General features: G+C 42.2%; 1 protein-coding gene across 1 annotated transcript; it reads right to left on the bottom strand.

The window, feature by feature from the left end:
* Nucleotides 1-1,813: 1,813 nt before the first annotated feature.
* Nucleotides 1,814-27,408, bottom strand: LOC115475596 (cyclin-D1-binding protein 1 homolog). The gene is made up of 11 exons (XM_030211450.1): nt 27,258-27,408; nt 24,464-24,523; nt 21,085-21,164; nt 19,895-19,976; nt 17,678-17,774; nt 16,616-16,689; nt 14,636-14,712; nt 13,340-13,593; nt 11,206-11,266; nt 6,384-6,430; nt 1,814-3,178 (listed from the first exon to the last, which is right to left on the bottom strand). Exons 1-11 carry the CDS (start codon nt 27,358-27,360, stop codon nt 3,070-3,072), a joined length of 1,044 nt encoding a protein of 347 aa, XP_030067310.1. The 5' UTR covers nt 27,361-27,408; the 3' UTR covers nt 1,814-3,069.
* Nucleotides 27,409-27,773: the final 365 nt, after the last annotated feature.

Here is a 27,773-nt window from a genome sequence, read left to right as displayed (position 1 = left end):
CAGCAACTCTATTTTGGCACGTGTAAATGCTTACATGACCCCTACAAAATAAAGTATCCCCTCTTCATACAGAGGATAAATGCTCCCTTTTCACAGCTACATCAGACTTCTACATATGCCTGTTGAAATAAAATTGTTCTGAGCTCCTTTTTAAACAGTCTTATGTTTTGTAATTCCTTTATTCTCAATGGTAGATCATTTCAAAGTTGAGGATGGTCCACAGTATAGAATATTGATGCACGGTATTCCTCTAACCTCACTGATTGATACAATGGAACTTCCAGAAGCATTTTACTGGCAGATCACAAATCTCAAGGTGATACTGTTAACCAGCAGGGTGTCAGCGATATCAATTCCCACCAGCTCACTTTCAAACTGTTCACTGGGGGTAGCTCAAAGAGGCAGGAATTCCCAAATGCATTCTGAGAAATACCTTGTCCTTCAAGCCCGTAGGTCTCATCATCCACTTCTCCATTTCTGTCAGGAGCTTGGGTACAGAGGCAAAGTGTAGCAGGAAAAAAAATGATGATAGGGTTCACTGCAGAGGTTTCCAGGGGCCACCATTTGCCCCCCAAGCCTGGTATTGAACATGGAACTAGGATTTTTTTTCAGCATATGTTCACATCCCTTTAATCAGCTTACAAGCATTTCTAGACACATTCTAGCTCTTGGTTATCCTTTCTGAGAGGTGGTGGGGGGGTCTCACCAGATCTCCCCTTCTTATTGGGCTATAAAGCCACTTTGAATATTAGGATGCCTTTACACCTTTCTTTCCACTTTTCCAATTTAATGTACACTAAATTCAATCCAGCTTTGGCTACGGCGGCTCAGTTACAAACTTATTTCAAATTTACCAAAAACTGGTAGACTCAAATCTTTTACTTAAGCCTCCTTTATCAAGCCGCACTAGCAGGTGCCGGTGCAGTAATCCGACAAAGCCCATTCACTTCCTAAGGTACCTAGGCCCTGTTTTAAAACTAACAAGTATAATTACAAAACATCTGGTTTGCAGTAGGATCTGTGGCAAAGCTTTAAAAATATGTAGCAAAGATTAAAACTCTACAGCACAAGATTCTGCTATCTTAAATATGCTTTTAAAAAGGCCACATTTAATGAAAGTCCTCCTCTCTATTAAGTACTTTTATTCTTTACAACAAAGCAGAATGTTGAAAAGAAATTATACAACAAAGGGTCACAAACCATCTATCTGTCTGGGGGCAAAATAGTTTATTTTTTTATTACATTTGTACCCCACGCTTTAGTTCTCCAAAAAACATATCATGCTACCAAATTTGGCAGGAGGTAAACAAAAGTGAAGAAACATCAAGTTTGAAGATGGGCCAGGTGAGACCAGTGGTTCTAGAGATACAAGGTTCTCAAAAAAAGATCCTTTGCATTTTTATAGGAAAAGAAGTTCCAGCAGCCACAACATAAATACCAACATGTTGAAATCTAGCAATTAGGAAATTGCCCCTTTCAAATTACTCCTACTTGGATTCAACCACCAGCACACAGGAAGTGACCTGTGGATGTGGGGGGGGGGGGGGGTCAGGACTTAGAAAAAAAAGAACAGCTGCATCAGTCCAACATGCACCATCTGCTGGAGGTAGAGAAATACTGATTAGCTCCAGGATGCACCTTTCCTTATTTGGGCGATGTCACTAGAAACTGGGATAAGAGCGCATTATAAACAAATCTAAAATATCAACAAAGTTGGGCTGGCACATAAACATTTATGCCAGCCATTTTAAATACATAAATATTTTATTTTTGCCGAAGCTGTCGCAGAGTCCAATATGCCTTGCCAGTTTTGTTTTTAAGGAGGCCGGGGGGTGGGGGGGGGGGGGGGAAACGACATCAAGCACTGGGGAATTAAGGGGGCAACTTCCTCTAACCCTCCAGTGGAGTACTGCTCAATACAAGCACTTTTCAGAAACCTACATGTCCTGGGAATCAGGTACATTTGGGGGAGAGACGTGCATTCCCCTTCAGAAATGAGGAATATATGTTTAATTTTTGGCACACTCTAGTCCCAATCAAAAAAACACATCCAGACCAATCCCCCTTGCAAGATGCAGGTTTTCCAGTTCTAGCTGTGTATATCCCAGCTTTGTAAAATCAGGATTTAGAAGTTTATTCAATATAAACATCTAAATGCCAGATTATGCACGTCAAAAACTCAAAAATAGCACTTCTAAAATAATCGCCAAATTTTTTTAATTTAGCCTAAATGTGCATCCCTTATAATACCACCTGTTTTCCTGTTACAATTCCACCTTGTGGTTCACAAATAAAATGCATCTTCCACATCTTTCTAAACAGTGAAACTGATCACATTTGATCTCATATTATTATCCTTTCCAAGACAATTTAAGGTTAGGAACTGCTCTATTTACATGGCTCTCTCCCCTCCCTCTTCTAGATCAAAGAGACACAACATGGGATCACTCACACACACACACACACACCGCTGAACTGCATGAGCCCCTGTCTACCTTTTCCCCTCCCACTGGCATTCCTACCAAGAAGGGACTATGTTGTTCTCTTCTCTAAAGGCAGGAGCATGACAGGGTAAGCCACCTCAACAGAAAAATTATATGCTACAGCAGTCTTACATCTACATAAGGCACAGAGGACCACCGCCGAGAGGTGCTTAAGAAGAAACCAGTCTCTGCAAAAGCTGCATCAAGTTTCATGGGTTAATGAATTAGGAGATAAAGGAGGGGGGGGGGGGAGGGAGTACACTTCTTCAGCTGATAGAACCTGGGACAGTACCTCAGGTAATCGAAAGGGTCTTCATCCCATACAGAGGGCTCAGTTCCTTTGATAAGGACATTTAGTTTACAGTGAGAACCTCATTCAAAGGCAGCACTGCTCAAACACCAATGGTGCACGAGTTAATTATTTCCCCTTTAAGCAAGTTTTGAAGAAAGTAAAAAGTTTCTGCTCCCCACTTTGCAGGGATCTATTCTTTAGAATTTCTTTCTTGCAGGAATTTCCTTTCCTCTGCACAGACTGTCCAAGATCCGGTGTGGGAACGAGGAGCTCCAGAGACTACTGAGAACAAGGTTAAAGAGCATTCTGGGTTAAGCCCTTGATTTTGTTCATATTATGATCTACTGCGCCACTCAGGAATTGAATCCAACCAGCTTCTGATGCCAAACAGCTGTGATTTGACCTACAAAAGGGGAGGAAATGTTGTTAGAAGCCAGTTCAAAGATACTGAATATTCTTCTCTTATTTATTCATTCATTCTTATATCCCACTATTATCCAAAAACAAGTTTCGGTTCAGCGTGGCTTACATTCATTTCATGGTTGCAGTCAGATTGAAAACATTCAGTGCCAGTGGTGGTTACCCAGTAAGATTTCTTGATGGGATGTTTCTGTAGTTTTCTTCTGGGATGCTGATCGTGATTGGTATATCTTGTGACAGGTATAGATTTTTGTGTGCTTACAGTATTTGATTCATTTACAATACTTGTTACTCTCATAATGTTTTGGTAGCATTTGGTTATTTTGTTTATTTGTCATTAAGTACATAAGCACCGCCATACTGGGAAAAGACCAAGGGTCCATCAAGCCCAGCATCCTGTCTCCGACAGCGGCCAATCCAGGCTTCAAGAACCCGGCAACCCCCCCCGCTCCCTCCCCCCCCCAAAAAATTAATAATGTTCAATGAACTTTTCCCTCAGGAATCTGTCCAAAACCCCTTTAAATTCCATAAGGCCAGGTGCTGTCACTACATTCTCCGGCAACGAGTTCCAGAGTCTAACTACACGCTGAGTAAAGAAAACTTTTCTCCTATTCGTTTTAAATCTACCATATTCTAGCTTCATCTTGTGTCCCCTGGTTCTGTTGTTGTTTGAAAGTGTAAACAAACGCTTCACATCTGTCCGCTCTACTCCGCTCATTATCTTGTAGACTTCTATCATATCACCCCTCAGCCGCCTTTTCTCCAAGCTGAAGAGCCCTAACCTTCTCAGCCTTTCCTCATAGGGAAGTCGTTCCATTCCCTTTATCATTTTCGTCGCCCTTCTCTGCACCTTCTCTAATTCCTTTATATCTTTTTAAGGTTCTTGAAGAGCTGTGTTTTTGGTTTGTTTGTTTTTTTTCTTGAAATGGAGATAGTTATTGTTTTGGGGTTTTTTTTATTTTTTTAATATATTTTGAGATGGGGGTGGTTAATGGTGTTTCTTGTGGTCATCAGGGATTACAATTATGCGCAGTTATTGTTTAGACATAGAACTTTTTGAAAAGATGTGTTTTTAGTTCTCTTCTGAAGTGGAGACGGTTGTCTATGCTTCTTAATGCTTTGGAAACTGAGTTCCACCATTTGGAGCCCAGATAGTCGAAACCAGCTGTAGAAATGGACTTGTAGGTTATGTTTCTACATTTGGGCAGGTGGAGAAGGAGGTGCCCTCCGGCTCCTGGCCACGCATTTCTTGGTAGTAGTTCAATCAGGTCCGACATGTATTCAGGAGACATACCGAACAGTATTTTGAACATTGTCGTACCAGCTTTCATACAAAGCAAGTACTTGGCAGCAGCACCTGATTAACGCTACAGCGCCTCTGTTTTATGAAAAACATTTCATATCCTAATCATTCATTTCCATGACCAGAACTGTCCATCTAATACCTTTCCACTCTCACCAATAGCTACTCCACTAAGCACAAATAAGTGCGGTCAGACAAGACCTCATGCCCCTTCAAGAAGACTAGCCACAGTTAGTCATTGGATCTCGGGAGGGGGTGGGGGGAGCTCCAGCTGTTTTTTTTTTCCATTTCAAGAAGTCTTTATTGAATATTAAACTCAACACAGAAAGCAACACACCGTTCCATCATTACAAGATGTTATCAAGAGGATTAAGATAATACAGTTCCTTTCTGCACTATACGTGAAACTAACATTTTGCATACAACAATATAAGTACATAAGTACATAAGTAGTGCCATACTGGGAAAGACCAAAGGTCCATCTAGCCCAGCATCCTGTCACCGACAGTGGCCAATCCAGGTCAAGGGCACCTGGCACGCTCCCCAAACGTAAAAACATTCCAGACAAGTTATACCTAAAAATGCGGAATTTTTCCAAGTCCATTTAATAGCGGTCTATGGACTTGTCCTTTAGGAATCTATCTAACCCCTTTTTAAACTCCGTCAAGCTAACCGCCCGTACCACGTTCTCCGGCAACGAATTCCAGAGTCTAATTACACGTTGGGTGAAGAAAAATTTTCTCCGATTCGTTTTAAATTTACCACACTGTAGCTTCAACTCATGCCCTCTAGTCCTAGTATTTTTGGATAGCGTGAACAGTCGCTTCACATCCACCCGATCCATTCCACTCATTATTTTATACACTTCTATCATATCTCCCCTCAGCCGTCTCTTCTCCAAGCTAAAAAGCCCTAGCCTTCTCAGCCTCTCTTCATAGGAAAGTCGTCCCATCCCCACTATCATTTTCGTCGCCCTTCGCTGTACCTTTTCCAACAATTGAACTTCAACATTTTTAGGGTTTTATAGAAATATTAATTCCCCCTACCTCCCCCCCCTCCCATCCCTCCCCCCACCCCCCTCAAGGGTATGGCTCAGCCTACACCTGTCCACAGGGTCCAGAAATCCTTCACCATTCATTATGGGTACTGTTCTAAGAAGGTACCCCAGACAGCTTGCCAGTGAGTCAGCTTGCGTTTACGTTCTGCTAATAACCTTTCCATTTCACAGACATATTTCAACTTTGAAATCCATCTCTTGATGGAGGGTACACCCTTCTGCTTCCAATGAGAGGCTAGGACCTGTCTAGCTACTCCTGTCGCCATTCTCACCAGAATCTGTTGGCTAGGTGCTAACCCTCCTACCTTAACAGAGAACAGAAAAATTTCTGGGGCCCACCTAAAGGTATTTCCTACCCATCTCTGCAGTCTACTATGGACTGTTTTCCAATACGCTTTAATTTTACCACATGTCCACCATATATGCCCCATTGTTCCTTTTTGGCCACATCCTAGCTCCAGCTGTTTTAAAAACATGAATGACATCCAGATGCCATGCACCTTGAATTCTAACTTCCCAGGGATTTATCTCTTTCTCCATTTACCCTACTTTGTCTTGTCATCAGTGACAGTTCTGGGCCTGTAACTGCATCACAGCCAATCCGAGATGCTGCAATCAAAGGTCCTGAATGTGGCCAATAAGGGTCAGTAAGCAACGCCTCCAGGAAGCAGATGATTTGATTGGGGGTTGGGGGGGTGGGGGTCGAAATCAGACATCTTCCACATAGCAACACACAATGTTGCCACTAAGTCAACATTAGATCATCACTTTATAAGTTTACTAAAATAAATGGACTATTTCAAGTGATTACGCCACAAGAGTACTTACGCTGAGATTTCCAGAACTTTCTTCAACACTGAAGCCAGTTTTGCAGCCTGAAAAATAAAACAAAAGTTGAAAATGGGCAATATGTCAGCTACCCTGCATTATCAGGGAGCGGCAACTGGACCACGTTTTAATTGGCCCCTTTAAAAATGTTCATAACATATAGTGAAGGCTTTATATCTATTTATTCATTTATGTATAATTAAGCACAGCCCGAGCACATTGATGTAAAAGGTAAGACTCCTAACTATGACTGGAAGCATCCATTTTGCATCATAATCAATGGCACAAATTCAACCCTCTCCCCATCTCTTTCCACAAGCAGGCAGAATAAATTGATTATCAGTACAAAATCCTTACACGCAGTGCAAGAAGAATAGGGTCATGTGGGGGGGGGGGGGGGGGTAAAAGGGTGGTTAACTGTGAAAGGGCAGACTGGATGGGCCATTTGGCCCTTATCTGCCATCATGTTTCTGTTGTATACTACTATAGTAAATACAGCAGGAATTCTTTTAATCTATGGAGGAAAATACTTCAGAAACTCTGTATTCACTATCTGAGATATTGTGAATAGCAGACTGGCATAGATCTCATTACATAGACTTTCTTACTATGTGAGACTATGATACAGGCTCCTCATCAGTCAAAAAACCTCCATTTCTAGTATAATAGAAGTTTATCAGTATGAATTCTTTCTTTCTTTCTTATACTCTATTTTCACAAATTCGTAAAGGTTTAAATACACCTATCTGGGCTGTAGCGTCATCGGGAGGGAGTGCTCGACAGAAAGCTTCTGTTTCCCAAATGCTTCGTCGGGAGCTAAGCCCTCGATCGCTGATAGAACCAGACAGACACACTAAGGTAGGCTATAATCGTGACTAAATGCTGTATGTCTGTTTCCATTATATACATTCTTGTGAACAGTCACCTATTAATTTCTTTCAGGGCACAATTTGCGATCGAGGGCTTAGCTCTCGATGAAGCACTTGGGAAACAGAAGCTTTCTGTCGAGCACTCCCTCCCGATGACGCTACAGCCCAGATAGGTGTATTTAAACCTTTACAAATTTGTGAAAATAGAGTATAAGAAAGAAAGAATTCATACTGATAAACTTCTATTATACTAGGAATTGAGGTTTTTTGACTGATGAGGAGCCTGTATCATAGTCTCACATAGTAAAAAAAAGTCTATGTAATGAGATCTATGCCAGTCTGCTATTCACAATATCTCAGATAGTGAATACAGGGTTTCTGAAGTCTTTTCCTCCATAGATTAAAAGAATTCTTGCTGTATTTAATATAGTAGTATTCCTCAGTGGCAAGAATCAGCAGTTAGTTCAGATATGTTTCTGTAGTACAATCAAAGCAGTTTACATATATTATATCCAAGTACTTACTCTGCCTCTAGTGAGCTCACAGTTCTAAGTGTTTATACCTGGGGTAACAGAGGGTTAAGTAACATGGCCAAGGTCACAAGGAGCTGCAGTGAGAATTCAACACGGTTCCCTAGGTTCTCAGCCCACTGCACGAACCATTAAGCTCCTCCTCCACTGGAACAGTCTAGCCAGGTAGGAAACTGCTACTTGAATGGACCGTATATGCCTGTTCTTTACTTTTCAAAAATTAGGTAGTAATTATATCAATAATTTTTACTGGATCCAATACCATAATCATTCAAACATCATTCTATCCAGTTAAAGTTCATCCACCCTCCTTCCATAAAAGTGTAGAGTATTTCCCAAAATTTCAACTTCCTGATAAATAGAAATATATATATATATATTTTTTTCCTTTCTTTGAATAGTCTCTACTAAGTGACCTCGATGACACTCACCATCCACCACCCTCACAGGAATTACATGGAGGTATCAAAGAGCGTCAATCATCTTCACCGGTACACGTTTCTCACATTAGTTTTTAACTCCTTCAATAATTATTACTTGATTTACTTAACTTTTAAAAACTTTCATATGCCGGACCAAGGGGTTCAAATGCTCGACATGTTTCGCTCGCTACACGAGCTTCCTCAAGGACAACCCCTATAACAGAAAAACATCTTATCAGTCTCGTCTCTCCCCCAGCCTCCACATTTAACAGATAACTAGGGCGGAGACATTCTCTCCCCACCTTCCTTATAAATTCCATGTAATTCCTGTGAGGGTGGTGGATGGTGAGTGTCACTGAGGTCACTTAGTAGAGACTATTCAAAGAAAGAAAAAAAATATATATATATATATATATATTTCTATTTATCAGGAAGTTGAAATTTTGGGAATTACTCTACACTTTTATGGAAGGAGGGTGGATGAACTTTAACTGAATAGAATGATGTTGGAATGATTATGTTCTTTCCTTTTGCCATGAAAGGTGGCACTGTAACAGAAGTGCTGGAAAGCTGAAGATATGCCAAACGTGTTTCAAAGGCTGGAACTGCAATATCCATATAACAGTCGCACAATAACTTTTATATGTCGACCTGCTGACGTCATGTGTTCAAGCTCCTGGCAGCGAGATGTGAACCCGCTGCTTGCATTATTTGCTCCTGCTGACCGACTCGCACAGTGCCTTAAGGCCTTGGCCTTTTTCAGTAAATCAGGCACTCAAAAGCCGAGACATACTTCAAGTGATGGGATGCATGAAAAAAAGGCAGCAAAAAGACATAAGGCAATAGCATGCACTCTCTTGAGGCTTTGATATGTAGATCGAACATCTTAAGACTCAAGCCAACTCTACACACTATAAATGAAAACCCTGGGCCAGCCATGTGGAGGGACCTGGGTGTGATTCCCAAGACTGGAAATGCTGCAAAGGAAATGCCCACAGCCATCGGGGAGGGGGGGGGGGGGGGGGAGAGTTACAGCCATCATCAATGGTGCCATCTAGTGCAAGGCCCACAAAACAGTGGCAGGATTCCTGGTGCATGTACCCCCCTCCCCCATCGAGGACTACCACTACAATGATTGGACTAAATTAAAAACAAGAACAACAAAATCTTCCAGTATAGGTCTTTATCTGCCGTCATTTACTATGTTATATACAGTGGTGGAAATAAGTATTTGATCCCTTGCTGATTTTGTAAGTTTGCCCACTGACAAAGACATGAGCAGCCCATAATTGAAGGGTAGGTTATTGGTAACAGTGAGAGATAGCACATCACAAATTAAATCCGGAAAATCACATTGTGGAAAGTATATGAATTTATTTGCATTCTGCAGAGGGAAATAAGTATTTGATCCCCCACCAACCAGTAAGAGATCTGGCCCCTACAGACCAGGTAGATGCTCCAAATCAACTCGTTACCTGCATGACAGACAGCTGTCGGCAATGGTCACCTGTATGAAAGACACCTGTCTACAGACTCAGTGAATCAGTCAGACTCTAACCTCTACAAAATGGCCAAGAGCAAGGAGCTGTCTAAGGATGTCAGGGACAAGATCATACACCTGCACAAGGCTGGAATGGGCTACAAAACCATCAGTAAGACGCTGGGCAAGAAGGAGACAACTGTTGGTGCCATAGTAAGAAAATGGAAGAAGTACAAAATGACTGTCAATCGACAAAGATCTGGGGCTCCACGCAAAATCTCACCTCGTGGGGTATCCTTGATCATGAGGAAGGTTAGAAATCAGCCTACAACTACAAGGGGGGAACTTGTCAATGATCTCAAGGCAGCTGGGACCACTGTCACCACGAAAACCATTGGTAACACATTACGACATAACGGATTGCAATCCTGCAGTGCCCGCAAGGTCCCCCTGCTCCGGAAGGCACATGTGACGGCCCGTCTGAAGTTTGCCAGTGAACACCTGGATGATGCCGAGAGTGATTGGGAGAAGGTGCTGTGGTCAGATGAGACAAAAATTGAGCTCTTTGGCATGAACTCAACTCGCCGTGTTTGGAGGAAGAGAAATGCTGCCTATGACCCAAAGAACACCGACCCCACTGTCAAGCATGGAGGTGGAAATGTTATGTTTTGGGGGTGTTTCTCTGCTAAGGGCACAGGACTACTTCACCGCATCAATGGGAGAATGGATGGGGCCATGTACCGTACAATTCTGAGTGACAACCTCCTTCCCTCCGCCAGGGCCTTAAAAATGGGTCGTGGCTGGGTCTTCCAGCACGACAATGACCCAAAACATACAGCCAAGGCAACAAAGGAGTGGCTCAGGAAGAAGCACATTAGGGTCATGGAGTGGCCTAGCCAGTCACCAGACCTTAATCCCATTGAAAACTTATGGAGGGAGCTGAAGCTGCGAGTTGCCAAGCGACAGCCCAGAACTCTTAATGATTTAGAGATGATCTGCAAAGAGGAGTGGACCAAAATTCCTCCTGACATGTGTGCAAACCTCATCATCAACTACAGAAGACGTCTGACCGCTGTGCTTGCCAACAAGGGTTTTGCCACCAAGTATTAGGTCTTGTTTGCCAGAGGGATTAAATACTTATTTCCCTCTGCAGAATGCAAATAAATTCATATACTTTCCACAATGTGATTTTCCGGATTTAATTTGTGATGTGCTATCTCTCACTGTTACCAATAATCTACCCTTCAATTATGGGCTGCTCATGTCTTTGTCAGTGGGCAAACTTACAAAATCAGCAAGGGATCAAATACTTATTTCCACCACTGTAGGTAGTTGCGAATGAAGGCTAAATGGCAACGGATCTTGGGTTTGGGGCTGACTAATCCGAACCCAAAAGGAGGAGGAAGACGAGGAAAACCGCCGGGTCAAAAAACAAATGAACACACTAAGAGCAGAGACAAATATCTAAAAGCAGAAGGGATCCGTGCAAGAAATTTTCTGCCCCTACTTAGAGATACTTACGTTGAATCGCACAGCCAAGTGATTCATAGGAGGGTACATGCTTGAAGCAAGCTCATCAACACTAAAATATAAAAAGGCAAAAAAAAAAAAAAAAACAGATCTATTCTTAATAAGGAAAACAACAGTTTAACAGTCTTGAAGCTTACCCAGCTCTTAAAACCATCAACTTCTGATTTAAGAGAGCAAGTTTAGTAAAAGGCTTTTAAACCTCCCCTCCCCCCACCCCCAAAAAAACACCCAAACCCTAAGACACCACAAATTAGTACCATCGCATTTTCTGCTGGAAATAATTACACAGTATTCAATTTATTCTTTTCTTCAGTTCAACTTTTCCCTTTGTTTATAACAACAACAAACAAAACAGACCACGTTGCTGTTCCGGGAATTCATTAACAAGTGCAACAAACACCTCTCTCTGCTATCACCCTCTCATACTTAAACATTTGACAAACTGAACCCCACCATAACTGCACTGATAATATAGCATTACCCTTCCAGTTATTAACAACTAACTTCACTGCCAAAGCCATAAGAATATTGAACAACTTGGCCTGGCTTTTTACTCTGCAAAGAATGAACAGTGAGAGATCTGCAAACCACAATCGCACATGTTATCAGCACATCCAAAGAAAAAAAGCCTTTGCATACGTGCCACACCCTCTCCAAATACGTTTTAAGATTATCACAGTAAAACAGCAAATGGATTAAGGTTCCTTTCTCTCATTTGCAAGACCAACAGTTGGGGCTGACTAGCTTATTAGCACAAAAACACAAATTGGTGTCCAAAAAGCTCCATGAGCCAAAAATTAACCATTGACTGAGTGACTGATGCAGATCGAACTGCATATGTCCCACAAGCCCAAAATTTCCACCATTGTTCTGGTGTCAGCTGCACCCTAACATCACCTTCCCAGCAATTCTCCACTCCCAGAAACAAAGGGGCTCATTTTCAAAGCACTTAGGCTTACAAAGTTCCATAGTAACCTATGGAAATTTGTAAGTGTGCTTTGGAAATACGCCTCTATGTAACTTTGTAAGTCTAAGTGCTTTGAAAATGAGCACCATAGTGACCTAAAGACATTAACTTTTCACATTTTTGCAAAATCCAGTCCTCCCGCATTGTCCAACCTACTGGTAGGTTCAATGTGGGTTACAGTTATCTAGAAGAGAGTGGATTATAGGTTATATTGGTTTGAGGAGGATTGCAAGGATCTTAAGTGGATAGGTCACACTGTGGGTTACAGACATGTTTGGGTAGACAAGTATCATGTTATAGGTCCGTTCGGTTAGCCTTAAACTCCCCAAATACCCACTGACAAATGATACTCTTCACAAAGTCTGGCAAAGGATTTAAATTGCCCATCCAATACCAGCTGTTGCAAAGTCCAAATGCAAACACTTCTGCCAGGAGCCCCATGCAACTGACTGCCCATTAACACAAATATTAGCATTATACCATAAGGGAGTTTTATGGGACACAGAACCTTTATAATCCAACTCCTGCTTGAAAATTCCAAAATACACAGCAAAACAGGGAAACACCTCTACGTGAAGTCCCAAGAAGAAGTAGAGAGTGTGACACAAGCTTCAACACAGGGAGTCTGTCACAATTCCTTTATTGCATTAAACAGAGACCCGACATGGGGCCATGTTTCAGCGGTAAGAACCGCCTGCCTCAGGGGTCAAAAATATAATTATCTGTTGTTGAATGAATTAGAAAATCAATGGTGCACAAAAGGAAATGCATTGAATACACAGATCTCAAAGGTGCGCCAAAATCGACACTGCAAGCAATGTTCACAGTGTCTGAATGGAGACTCATACAAGGAGCAAATCAAGAGCAGCAGTCAAGCAACGAGAATGCGTGTGCACCTCTGCTGGATGGGTACAAAAAAGAAACTGGAAATGTTCTCAAATATTTGGGGAACCCCACTGGTAGGAAAACTGCAAACGGCACACAGTGGTTCAGAGGAACAAACAGGAAAATATGGACAGACACAAATAAATAAAAATAAGCCATGAACAAAAGACTGAAGTTTTCTGCAGCATGCTCATGGCTAGACTGTCTTATCTATGAACCTAGGAGGTCCCTCAATTATGAGTGTTTCCTCCTCCATTTTTCTTTCACACTAACCTTGGGCTGACCTCATTTGTTATATCTGCCAGGTCATCGAGCTGAGCCACATGCTCTGGAGTATCTGCTTTCCCATAGGTCTTCACAGCAGCAATCACCTTCTTCAGACATGCTTTGGATGCCTTCATCAGTCCCAAACACGGAGCAAGGAGCTGTTGGTCAGCCTCAGACCAGTATGTGTCCTGATTACCTGGAACACCTAACTCATCATCCTCCAAAATGTCATTGAAAGGATTCATATTATCTGCCCGAGCCTGGGAACAAAAGAAAATTGCAAAGATTTAAAATAAAGAAACAATATAAAACAGAGATTTAAAAAAAAAAAAAAAAGCAGTTATTTATTTATTTAGATCATTTATACCCCACCTTTTGCCACGGTTGTGCAGCCTCAAAGCGGCTTACAATGAACTAGCGAAATAAATACAATTACATCAGAATAATTGGGGACATAAAACAGAGTAAGAAGGGAAGGGAAAGGGGAGAGAAACTAAGATGGTCAGCAGAAATCCAGGCGGGTCAGGAGGGATGATGGAGATCCAGGCAGGTCAAAGGGCTCGAACAGGTCCAGGCAAGGCGATCCTCGAGCCACAGGAAAATAGGACCTAAAGCTATCGTGTAAAGTGAGATTGCCATGGTCTACAACAGCCTCCAACCTACTAAAATCTTAGCTATACAAAACCAGGCACACTAAGAGTCATGAGGGAGATGCTTAACAGTGAGGGAAGACAAAGGAACACTTGTTCCTAGAGCAGAAGCAAAAACAAATGGTGAGAAGACAAGCATCTAAGACAGGGGTGTTCAAGCTCCGCCCTCGCCAGGTCGGGTTTTCAGGATTTCCCCAATGAATATGCATGAGATCTAATTTGCATACAATGGAGGCAGTGCATGCAAATAGATGTCATGTATATTCACTGGGGAAATCCTGAAAACCCGATTGGATTCCAGCCCTCGAGGACCGAGCTTGGACAAGCCTGATCTAAGACTTTTAACAGATCACATGTAATCGACCAAGACACTCAAAACAGACTTTAATACCTGTTAAGCAGGGTCATTTGGCTCTTCAAGTAGCAGAAATCCAGCAAGCTTAACGGTCATTTGGCAACATGCATACGGCAACTAATGGCCTAAAGGTTTTGTCTTCATCACCATACAATGAATTTCTATCACACTGGGTACTGAATCTATTCCCATTTACTAGTATAAATTGTATGCAGATTTTCCAGTACAATAGACTGGAGGTTGTAGAATCCCTGGTAGGTCAAAGAACACGTTTATAAAAACTCAAGGCTTTCTTACCTGCTCCATCTCCTCCAGGGCATCTTTCACCACTGCCAGGTATGCTGTGATCACCAGAAGCACTGCTGCCCAATTATCTGAAAGGTTTACATAGTAACATAGTAAATGATGGCAGATAAAGACTTGTACAGTCCATCCAATCTGCCCAACAAGATAAACTCATTTTACATGGTATGTGATACTTTACAACCCGTTTGGCCATTCTCAGGGCACAGACTGTAGAAGTCTGCCCAGCACTCTTCTTGTACTAAGGTCTGAAGCTAACGTCAAAGCCCCTTAAACATTTACACTCCAGTCCATCCCTATCTATTCAGTCACGATCAGGGCGTAGACCGCAGAAGTCTGCCCAGCACCGGTTTTGCTTCCCAATTACCGGCGTCGCAATTACCGAAATGGAAACAGGAAAAGGGCTCAAAACTTACTAGTCACACTGCAGATTATGACCAAATACAGGTACAACAAAACACAGCTAAAACTACTACCCCCAAGGTCCAGCAAACACACCAATTATTCGAATAGTAAGCTATACAATGATCGGTTAGCTCTTGGACGCAAGTGTTAGCAGTACACTTGAGAGGCTTAGACCATACTTCATACACCCTGGCTTAGGGCTGAGGTTCATTATTGTCATGGTATGCGCAAAATGGTAACAACATAACAAAAATAACGTTGCTAAAATTATAAAGATCCTGCAGTGTCTAGAGAACAGCAATCTTTCAAAAAAGATGGAGAAAAAAAAGCCTCAGACTTAAGTAACGGCTGATTTATGATTTATTGCTAAGCTGTCATCAATACTATCACAGGCACAAAAAAAAAACTTCATCACCAAATTTAACAATATATGTTCATTCAATAAGAACCACTGCAGATCCAGCACTAGGAAATAAACAAATTGCACTTATCTTAACTGCTCCATTCCTCAGATCTGCTGCACATAACAAGCTACTTCAATGTAACCGACATCAAGGCAGGCACGGCAAACTGTCAACATCCCGACAAAAGATACTTGTTTTGCCAGCAAATTAACTTCTTCAGGAGATGAAAATTTACGTGCACCAGACATTATTTTTGTTATGTTTTACTTATTTAAATATTGCTAGTATCTCATGCTTTTGTAGTGTGTAATGCTCAAAAATTGACCCACATGGAGACATTGCCCATGAGAATAGTTTATATACTAACTAGTAAAAAAGACCCGTTTCTCAAACAAATGAAACTGACGCAAGCAAGGTTATCATGTAATGGCGATTATGTTTTTAAGGGAACCGTTAGGAGAGACAGTGTGTGAGACAGAGAGTGTGTGTGACAGGGGCGTAGCTACATGGGGCCACGGGGCCCCGGACTCCCCTGCCGACGACCCTCTCGACCCCCCGTCGCCTACCTTTGCTGCCGGGGGACCCCAACCCCCGCCAGCCGAGGTCCTCTTCTTCCTTCGTTCTGTTTCTGACATCCTGCACGTTGTATGTGCAGGACGTCAGACTCAGAACGAAGGAAGAAGAGGACCTCCGCCAGCAAAGGTAGGAGACGGCGGGTTGAGAGGGTCGTTGGCGGAGGGGTCAAAGTTGGTGGTCGGCAATGGCGGGGGAGAGTGTGGATGGCGCCGGGGGGGGGGGGGGGGGGCTTGTGTGTGTGTGTGTGTGTGTGTGTGTGTGTGTGTGTGTGTGTGTGTGTGTGTGTGTGTGTGTGTGTGTGTGTGTGTGTGTGTGTGTGTGTGTGTGTGTGTGTGTGTGTGTGTGTGTATTGGGTCAGCGGTAGTCCTGGAAGTGCGATCCCCACAACTCTGTAAAAGGGCCTCATTATGAAATGCAAAAAAAATCTTTATTATACATATGCTTTAAATAACATTAAATGCAGAACGTAACATTGCCGATACACTATGACACTTCCCCCTTGCAGTGGGGGGGTTGGGGTTCATGGTAGCTGCCTCTCCTCAGGATACCACTTGTCACTCAAGTTGCCACATTTCATCATTTCATGTACCTCTGGGGAGACGGGACACCTGCTCACATGCTTCCCACACACCTCCTGTCGTCATCAGCTGCTCTTGGGACAAACTAAAAAGGAGAATTTACCTGAAGTTGTTTTATCAAGATTTTGTGCTCTAAGAGTACTTCAGAGGTTCACTTAGCAGCTTATCCAGCACTAATAACTGCCACATCCAAAATGAAACATTTCAATTTCAAGTTATTTTTAGAAGTATTTGAACGAGTTCTCTCAACAATTCCTTCACTCTCCTGGGAACTTCTGAAATACCTATGAATTTGACCTATTTTGTTTCAATGACCTTGCACAAGAAATTATTTCAACTTGTCTATGTACATATATTATATACCGTATTTTTCGGACTATAAGACGCACTTTTTTCCCCCCAAATTTGGAAGGAAAATGGGGGGTGCGTCTTATAGTCCGAAGGTAGAGATTTCCCTCCCTCCCGCCCTCCCCCCGAGTTCGGGATCGCCCTCCCCCCCGGCCCTGTCACCACTTCTCCCTACTCACGTCACGCGATCTTCCCTGGTGGTCTAGTGATGTCGGGGCAGGAAAGAGCCCAGCACTTCAATTCTCGGCGGCCATTTTGAATCTCGCCGAGACCGTCAGGCAGCATACAGGAGGACGGAGAGCAGCGCGCTGGGCAGGAAAGAGGGGGCTCTTTCCTGCCCCGACGTCACTAGACCACCAGGGAAGATCGCGTGACGTGAGTAGGGAGAAGTGGTGACAGGGCCGGGGGGAGGGCGATCCCGAACTTGGACAAGATGCACCGGAGCACCTAGGTTTTAGAGGAGGGAAAAAGGAAAAATGTTTTTTTCCTATTTCCCCTCCTCTAAAACCTAGGTGCGTCTTATGGTCCGGTGCGTCTTATAGTCCGAAAAATATGGTACATATAATTGTCTTGGAAAAAAATGACAAGATATAAAAGTTACAACTTCTAAAAATACTGCTGCTCATACAATGGTGCCCCCTGTACTGTGTAAATCTTAAGGGAGCAAACCAAAGCCCTTCCATTGGTTGTGGATTCTTTAAACAGTGACCAAGCCCTATCCCTACCTCTGCAATGGCGTACTGAGAATCACCTCCGTTAACTGGACTGTTCCATCCACCACCTCTGCAATGGCATCCCGTATGCTCTTACGCAGGGTCATACCTAAAAGAGAACCAAGGACTGGAACTGGCTGAAATCAAAATCCTTCACCTCAGCAGCTACTAATATTTATGATCCCCTGATTAAGGGCAACCAATTATTTGTAACAAAGATTACATAACCATGATGTATGTGTCGTAGATGCTTATATATTCTCCTTTGTTACCTGTCGCCCCCTCAATTAACGTTGTGGTCTAAGGAAGAGAGAATTTTAATTGCTGTATTAATTCCTGTAATAACGTGGCTCTGTGTTTCTGTACAAGAAAAAATTTTTGTTTTGACTTGTTATAAAAACTTAATAAATAATTTAAAATAAAAAAAAAAACATGATGCATGCCACATTAGTGGAATCCTCATACATAGAAAATGTACAAATACTGTTAATCTGATTTTGCTGCTATCATTTAGTCGGAACAAAAAACAAAACAAAACATAATAATACCAGATAAGCACAGGGCAGCCTAAAAAAACAAAACCAGATTCCACTGAGCCTGCAAATAGGTGGGAAAATGTGGGGTACAAATGTAACAAATAAATAAATACATCTATGACAGATGTCTTCCATACTCTCCTGGCACCAGAGATTGGTAGGTGGCATATGCAAACACAATCGACCACAGACATGCTGCCATGCGGGGGCTAAGAAAAATCTTGCATCACCAATCTGCTACATTTCTTTGAAAGGGTGAATAAACATTTAGAAAAATGTTGAAAGCTCACCTCTTTAAGCAAGCCTACTCTAACGTCCCAACCTAATCTTACCAACCTCCACTCCCAATTCTGTTCTGACTTAGATACCGACCTCATCGTTGGTTTACTTACCCCTCCTCCCCATTCCCCCTCTACGCATCCCATCCTTCTCTTCTCCATCTCCCCTTTATTATATCCTTCCTTACCCCCAACTTATACTATCCTATCCTGTCTACCCTATTTTATCCTAATCATACATTATCAAACTCAACTTATCATACATTATTCAAGCTCAACTTCATAATGTTTCACTACCGTTTTGAAATTTCTATTATAAGACTTTGCATTTCGAATTACTATGTAAGCCGCATTGAGCCTGCATTGTGTGGGAAAGCGCAGGGTACAAATGTAATAAATAAAATAAAAAACATGTGGATAAATGTGAGCAAGTTGATTTGGAGGCATATTTTCAAAGCACTTAGACTTACAAAGTTCCATAGTATCCTATGGAATTTTGTAAGTCTAAGTGCTTTGAAAATAAGCCCTATTGTGTATCTGAATTTTCAGAAGGCATCTGACGAAGTACCTCATGAACAACTCCTGAAGAAACTAGAAAGTCATGGGTTAGGAGGTAATGTCCTACTGCAGATTAAGAACTGGTTAAAAAATAGAAAACAGAGTAGGGTTAAATGGTCAGTATTCTCAATAGAGAAGGGTAGAGAGTGGGATTCCCCAGGGGTCTGTGCTGGAACTGCTGTTTTTTAACTATTTATAAATGATCTGAAAACAGAAATAACAAGTGAGGGGGTGATCAAATTTGCTGATGATGCAAATTTATTCAAAGTCGTCAAATCATAGGATTGTGAAAAAATTACAAGAGGATCTTATGAGAATGGGAGACTGGGCATCTAAATAACAGAAGACATTTTATGTGAGCAAGCGTAAAGAGACGCAAGTAGGGAAGAGGAACACAGACGATACCTACATGATGCACGGATCTACATTAGGAGTCACCAGAAGGATTTAGTATCGTCGTCGTTGTTGATAAGTTATCGAGAATGAAACAGATTATAATGTCTTTGTATTGCTCCGTGGTGCAACCACAACTCAAATACTGCGTGCAATTCTGGTCACCACATCTCACAAACGATATAGCAGAATTAGTGTTAAACACTATCCCATGCACAATATACTTTTTCCAGCCTATTCTTGCATCCCAGGAATATTACTTTCCATTTGTCCACATCTCATCCATAACACTTCTGCAAATTTATCTAAGCACTAAGGTCTGTAACTTCCAGGTACCAATACAGAACCATTGACCTTCTGTTTATACCTTTCATTATAAGCCATGAAGGCCCGAACCTCATATTTTGGTGACAACAGATTAGCTCAGGGGGGCAGAGATGATGCTGAATCCTGAGCTCTCTCACCTTGGTTCTTCGGCAGCCGGCAGTACATTGCGGCAGCTGCAAGAACAGCATTCTGTAGCGCTTCACTTAACTTCTGACAGTCCTGAAAAAGACCAAAACATATATACAGTAATACCAGTACTGGTACGAAGACCCAAAGAGAATTCCTGGTGGTAAGAACAAAACTAAATAATCAACTTATAGACTGCAGCACAAGCATGAGTCATAAACTCAACTGAATGCAACTTCATATTTCCACCTCCCCATCCATCATCTCCTCACCCTAGACATTCTTTTGCCACCATAAGACACCAGAAAGAAAAGTTGCCTCTGTTCATTCTCCACTTCTAGAGGGCTGGGAACAAACCTTTTATCTTTGCAGCAAAGGTTAAAACCACTAGTAATCGTTAAATCTAAAGACACCTTTGCAACAGAACACTGTAATTGTTTTTCAACTCTGTCTTGACTGAGCAGTGCACTCGAGGTCTCATTTATTGTTGATTACAAGTAATTCTGTTTAAAAATGATTGTTTAACTTTGATTGTGTGAAAATAAGTTGGAATGCAGAAGATAAGACACAGCTCTAATTAATTTGGTATGTGAAGAGGAGGATGGTGCTTGTTTTTGGAGTTCAGCCTGGCCACCTGGACTTGGAAAACATGTGACCACATTCCCACAGTATGGCTTGTTTATCTAAACAGAGAAGCATTCTGTAATTTTCCTTAGCTCTGAATACGAATTCTAAGCCCTTTAGATAAACAAGCAGCAGAGTTTTGAGGCTCATCTGTGGGTAGACTTATCACGCAGAGGACTTGTTCCAGGTCATAAGGAGACCGGGCTTTCGCTGCAACGGGCCTCCCAGCTGATGAGATAAGGGTCTGAAATTCCTGACCAGTGATGTTGTATGTATAATATGTATATATCTGTCTTATAGCTTTCTTTTAGTTAGATGATTTAATCATTGTATATATATATCTTAATCATTGTAGATTTTGGCACCTATAATAAAGGTCTCACTTACCTAATACGAATCCAAAAGAATCCACAGTAATTATTGAGTAGTCTGTGTCAGTGAGACAGGCTGTAAATCCATAGCAGTACAAACACCTCCGAGAATGAGATGTCCCTAAATAAGATTCTACCCAATTCTGTGCTTAAAGTATTTTTTTTTTTAGGGAAGAGGATGTGGGAGAAACCAAAATCATACACACCTCCACTAATGGCAATGGTGGCTTTGAAAAGGCCAAACTGAGTTTGGTTGCTTCCTGTGATATCGCTTTGAACGTTTGACCTTGAGACGAAGGAAGAATGAGAAAAATATGACACAAGTTAAGTTCCAGAGTCACAAAGATGAAAACAAACTGAACAAGGGATGAACCAAATATTTTACCATCCAAGGGTACTGCGAGTCACAAAGATGAAAACAAACTGAACAAGGTTTGAACCAAATATTTTACTATCCAAGGGTACTGCTCAGTAGAGATTTATTCTTTTTTTTTTTTTTAACCATGTGAACCAGCCCTTAGGAGAAGTATTCAGAAATAGACTTTGGTGTTGGAGCAAAGGTGTCTCCTCGATTTCTCACATATCCAGATGAAAACATAATGGCACAATGGCATTCAAACCCTTCCTTGTTGATGAGGATAAACTGAAAGTTGTAGGGCAGAGGGGAAGGGACAATCTCATTACTAGTACAAAAAAAGGAACCCAATATATAGAACATAAAAGAACGCTGAGAAAGCAGTTATAGAGCCCTGTTTACTAAGGTGCACTAGCGTTTTTAGCAAGAGCTAAATGTTAGAGACACCCATATATTCCTATGGGTGTCTCTAGCGTTAGCACGCGCTAAAAACGCTACAGTGCGGCTTAGTAAACAGGACCCAAAGAATGAAACCCTTTTTCAATTTCCAAGCCAAATACCAACTCAATGATTTAAAAAAATAAAAACAACTTCACTCAGACTCTCATAATTCAGCTTTCATTTTTGTAGGCATCATAGCAGGTACCTACTAGTGCAAAAAAAAAAAATAAAAACCACAACTGGGAAATACTTTTAGTACAACGGTTCACCCTTCTGTTAATTTTATGTTCAAACACATCTGACATTTAATAACTAACAAGTTCACCAAATTCTTTTCAATCCCTTTGTGAGTATCTGACTGCTATCTCTGTGTGCCTATGGAGGGAAGAGATGATTTGGAAGAAGCAGTTCCAACATTTTGTTAGTTTGGAAAACATAAAAATAGCCATACTGGGTCAGACCAATGGTCCACCTAGCCCAGTATCCTACTTCCAACAGCGGCCAATCCAGGTCACAAGTACCTGGCAGAATCCCAAATAGTAGCAAGATTCTAGAATCCCAAAGAACAGCAAGATTCCAGAATCCTAAAGAGTAACAAGATTCCAGAACCCCAAATAGTAGTAACATTCCATGCTACCAATCCCAGGACAAGCAGTGGCTTCTCTGTCCTCCAAATTCTATATATGGCACGCTAATTTGGCCGCATGGCCAAATTGCACACACGGCTTAACAAGCCAATCAGCGCCGCTCATTGGTACTTAACCAATAAGCAGCAATAATTGGCTTTAATTAGAATGTACGCACACAACTTTCTAGGCGTATTCTACAACACACACGCAAATTCTAAAGCGCGCAGTCGTGGAATGGGTGGGTTGTGGGCATTTCAAAAAACTATGCGCACTATTATGGAATACACCTGATCTGCGCCTAACTTAGGCACAAGCATTTAGAGGCCTGGTTTTAGGTGGCTTAAATGGGTGCGTCTAAATTTTAGTCACAACAATGGCGCATGAGCATATTCTATAAACTATACCTAACTTTAGGCGTAGTTTTTTTGTGTGCCAATTTTTAAGGCACGATTTATAGAATTTGGCCTTATGTGTGTCTTAATAGCAGACTATGGACTTTTCCTCCAGGAACACGTCTAAAACTTTTTTTAAACCCAGATATGCTAACTGCTGCTACTCCATCTTCTGCCAAAGAGTTCCAGAGCTTAATTATTTGTTGAGTGAAAAAATATGTCCATGTAACTTCATTATGAAGCCCTTTTACAAAGCAGTGGTAAGTCCAACGTGGGAGCCAGTGTTATTTTTTAGCACTGCGCTAACCCAGCAGTACTGCGGGAGCCCTTACCACTACGTCAATAGGTGGCAGTAAGTGCTTCCCCCCCCCCCCCCCCCCACACACTGAATGGCCACGCAGTAAGAGCGATCTTACCACATGGCCATGGCTATTTTCAGCCTTTTTTACCTGCTGCAGTAAAAAGGGCCGCAGCGCGTGGCAAAAAACAGCCCCTGCCACTAGTTCAGGGCCCTTTTACCGCAGCTTGTAACCTGCTTCTCACCGGCCTCCCTCTTAGCCATCTCTCTCCTCTTCAATCAGTCCAAAACTCTGCTGCGCGACTCATTTTCCGCCAAAGTCGCTATGCTCACATTAGCCCTCTCCTTAAGTCACTTCACTGGCTCCCTATCCGTTTCCATATTCAGTTCAAACTTCTCTTATTGACCTATAAGTGTATTCACTCTGCCGCTCCCCATTACCTCTCCACTCCCGTCTCTCCCTACGCCCCCTTCTCAGGTACTCCGTTCTGTAGATAAATCTCTCTTATCTGCCCCCTTCTCCTCTACTGCTAATTCTAGACTCCGTTCCTTTTGTCTTGCTGCACCTCATGCCTGGAATAGACTTCCTGAGCCTGTGCGTCTGGCCCCGTCGTTGGCCATTTTCAAGTCCAAACTTAAAGCCCACCTCTTTACCACTGCTTTTGACTCCTAACCACTACTCACTTGCCCTGTCCTTTTACCTCGCCTATTTATTCCCTTACCCTTAATTGTTCTGTCTGTTTACCTGTCTTATCTAGATTGTAAGCTCTTTGAGCAGGGACTGTCTTTTTTGTGTATGGTGTACAGCGCTGCATATGCCTTGTAGCGCTATAGAAATGTTAAATAGTAGTAGCTTGGTAAAAGGACCCCTGAGTGTCCCCTAATCTTTATACTTTTTAAAAGAGTAAAACACTGATTCACTTCTACTTGTTCTATACCACTCAGAATTTTGTGGACCTCAATCATATCTCCCCCTCAGCTGTCTCTTTTCCAAGACAAAGAGTCCTAACCTCTCTAGCCTTTTCTCTAATGAGAGGAGTTCCATCCCCTTTAGCAAAATTAAACTAAACTGTGATAATGTATCTAACCGTTAGATGTCATGGTCAGTTGGAAAGATCTGAGAGGGTACCACTTGTCTAGCAACACCAGGCTGAACACATATCAACCAGTTCTAAAATACATGGTTCAGTGACTAGATGTCAGCATACATATAGCAACCACTAAAAATATATATACCGTTATTAGGTTTCACAATAGAATTTACAACTGTTCTAGCTCTAATCATGAGTCCTCCAACAGCTCCACTGATGGATATAAACAAACTATAAAATCACTAACCAGTCCAGATCCGGGCCAATTTATGATTTTTCATAGAGCAAAATGATTTTTGTTTAAGAATAAACATCTGAACTGGTCCATTTCTCCATCAGGCATGGCCAAAGTTTTCTTCTCCGTTAACAGTAGGCTTACCTAATGTGTCCCAAAAGTGTTGCTGGTTGAACACCTCATTACTCTCTCTAGCTTCTTCCTCTGAAATTAAGAAAAAAAAAATCTGTTTCCCAAATGACCCAGTATCTGGGGACATACAGTAAACCAATGCTGACTGACATCTACCGCTTAATAAGTGCAGGATAGATTTTGTATGCAGAAAGCAGAGACTAAGAGGCCCATTTTCAAAGCACATAGACTTACAAAGTTCCATAGGTTACTATTGTAACTTTGCAAGTCTAAGTGCTTTGAAAATATGCCTCTATGAACTCTGTAAATCTATGTACTTTGAAAATGAGCACCTTATGTAACACAAAGCAATGGAATGCAAATTCAAAACCCAGGACTGGCCATAAGTCTCCCTTTAGAAATAAGGCTAATTAGCAACCATCAGTCATTCATACAGGATGCAACTATTTTTTCAATCATCTATTTTTCAATGCACAAGTCCATTTTATGGGCATAGTATATATATAGTACCAGGAAGAAGGGTGGGGGAGAAACACATCTTCCACAGAAACGCAAGCAAAGCAGACAAAGGGTGGAAGTAAAACCAAATCACCAGCCCAAACAGAACTTCAAATCAAGTTTATTAGCTTATTAATAAACCTGTTTTGAAGCTCTTACTCTCCTGTTTGGGCTGGTCATTTGGATTTGGTTTTACTTCCACTCTTTGTCTGCTTTGCACAGTATATAGTACCCAGTTATACCCAAATTACCAGCTTCTCATTTTCTTTAAAAACTAACACTGTCTACCTTTTTAAAGTACCTACTCTCTCTGTCTGAGCGTCTATTGGGATCTCTCTAACTCAAATAACTATATAGCAAATCCCTTGTTACTGCATAAGGTATATAAGAGGAAAAAGCCTCAACGGACTCCTAGGTACAGCTATTCAGCTTTCAATATATGGAGTTCTGTCATCATCGGCAAAAAACCTCTATATTAGACTAATGTTAAGTCTACCTTTTTAAAGTGTCTTTAATATAAATATTTTGAAATAGCAATAATAATAAAAAACAAACAAACCTTAAACTAGGGTCTGTTAGCACACTAAATTGTACTTCTAAAATGAATACAGTCAAGTATGCCTAGGTCACTTCAGAAAGGCATGAAAGTAATGGGATAGAGCAACCAAAATTATGCTAAGAAGCAACTCAACTCCCCGGAGCCCTTTAAAGAAAGTCAGAATGTTCCATCCAAAATTAATGATGCCTTCCTCTGGGACATACATGCAGATCCGCACATATGCACGGACCCAAAAAAAAAATGCCAAAATATTAATCTCACCAACATGTCCTAAAAATTTGGTGGACAGTGGACATCAAACCCAAATGAGAAGCAGGATCTTGTTTGGGTGAGGTCCCACTTTGGAGTATTGTGTTCAGTTTTGGAGGTCATATCTTGCTAAGGATGTAAAAGACTTGAAGTGGTTCACAGAAAAGTGTTGAAAATGGTATGGGGTTTGTGTAGTACAATGTACAAGGAGAGGCTTGCTGACCTGAACATGTATACCCTGGATGAAAGGAGAAACAGGAGTAATATAATACAGACATTCAAATATTTGAAAGCCATTAGTCTGCAAAGATTTTCCAGAAACAGGAAGGTGGTAGAACTAAAGGACATGAATTGAGGTTGAAAGTCACACAGGATACCTGGAAAGCCCTCCCAAGGGAGGTGGTGGTGATGGAAACAGTAACAGAATTCAAACATGTATGGGATAAACACAAAGGAATCCTGTTTAGAAGGAATGGATCTAAAGAATATTGGCGGAGATTCGGTAGCAACATCAGTAATTGGGAAACAAAGCCAATACTGGGCAGACTTCTACGGCCTGTGCTCTGATTGTGGCTGAACAGACTTGGATGGACTGGAGATTTTCATAGGGCTTGATGACAAACTTCAGAAATTTTAGAACAAGGACAATGCCAGGCAGACTTCTACAGTCTTATGCCCTTGGCAAGGACAAATCAAGATCAGGTATACATATGAAGTATCACATACCATATGTAATGAGTTTGGGCAGGCTGGATGGTCCATACAGATCTTTATCTGCCATCATCTACTATATGCCTTCCTCCCCTTGGGAAGCTTGCCAGGTGCCCTTGGCCTGGATTGGCCGCTGTTATGGACAGGATGCTGGGCTCGATGGACCCTTGTTCTTTTCCCAGTGTGGCATTACTTATGTACTTATGTACTATAAACAAACTACCCTCGGGTTCCTTTAGCAAGTAGGTTTGGGTGGCGGGGTGAAGAGGGGTTGGTGGTTGAGAGGCTAGGATAGGGGAGGGCAGACTTATACGGGGTCTGTGCCGGAGCCGGTGATGGGAGGCGGGACTGGTGGTTGGGAGGCGGGAAATACTGCTGGACAGACTTATACGGTCTGTGCCCTGAAAAAGACAGGTACCAATCAAGGTAAGGTATACACATATGAGTTTATCGTGGGCAGACTAGATTGACCATGCTGGTCTTTTTCTGCCGTCATCTACTATGTTACTATGTTAGTATTTCTATCTCAGAATGACATAAGCAGTTGCAGTGCAGTAAAAGCTTCCCAATATCCAGCTATAAGATTTCTGAAAGGCTTCTCGGATATGAGACAACTTAAAAAAAGGAGAAGGGGCAGCGCCCTTTTTTTTTTTTTTTTTTTTTTTTTTTAAGTATTGTACGGCACTACACTGAGAGCCTGTACTACCCCACCCCCACCCTGTAAGGGAATTAGGTGCAGGACACAGGGTTGGGATCCCTACTGGAACATCTGCTGTGCTCGGCGACTACCTCGGATCCTGCCCAGCAGCGAACGCAGCGTCTGGACTAAATTCTGCAGAACCAGCACCACCTCCCCACTGGGCCTGCCGGCGGGGGCCAAGCTGACATCCATAACGCGTCCAGAATCCGGGCGCCCAGTACCAGCCAGCAGCCAGGCGGGCGGGAAAATCTCTGGGGAAAAAAGTGTGTGAAGACAGCCGGACACGGAACAGGAAGAAAGAGAGACCCGCGGGTCATCATGACGTCACTTCCGATACGTCAAAACCCAGGGAGACGCGGCCCGCGAGGGAGCAATGAGGTTGGCATCATGACGTCACTTCCGATACGTCAAAACCCAGGGAGACGCGGCCCGCGAGGGAGCAATGAGGTTAGCATCATGACGTCACTTCCGATACGTCAAAACCCAGGGAGACGCGGCCCGCGAGGGAGCAATGAGGTTGGAGGGAAGCTGTGGAGGAGGAAATGAATGCCGGAAGTGGTCAGGTCGTGTCGTGAGCTGTACGGTAGCTGCTCATTTGTTTCATT

Source organism: Microcaecilia unicolor, chromosome 8 (genome assembly GCF_901765095.1).
Source record: "Microcaecilia unicolor chromosome 8, aMicUni1.1, whole genome shotgun sequence".
NCBI lineage: Eukaryota > Metazoa > Chordata > Amphibia > Gymnophiona > Siphonopidae > Microcaecilia > Microcaecilia unicolor.
Note: the sequence above shows the minus strand (reverse complement) of the source record. Positions and strands in the feature narration are given on the sequence as shown.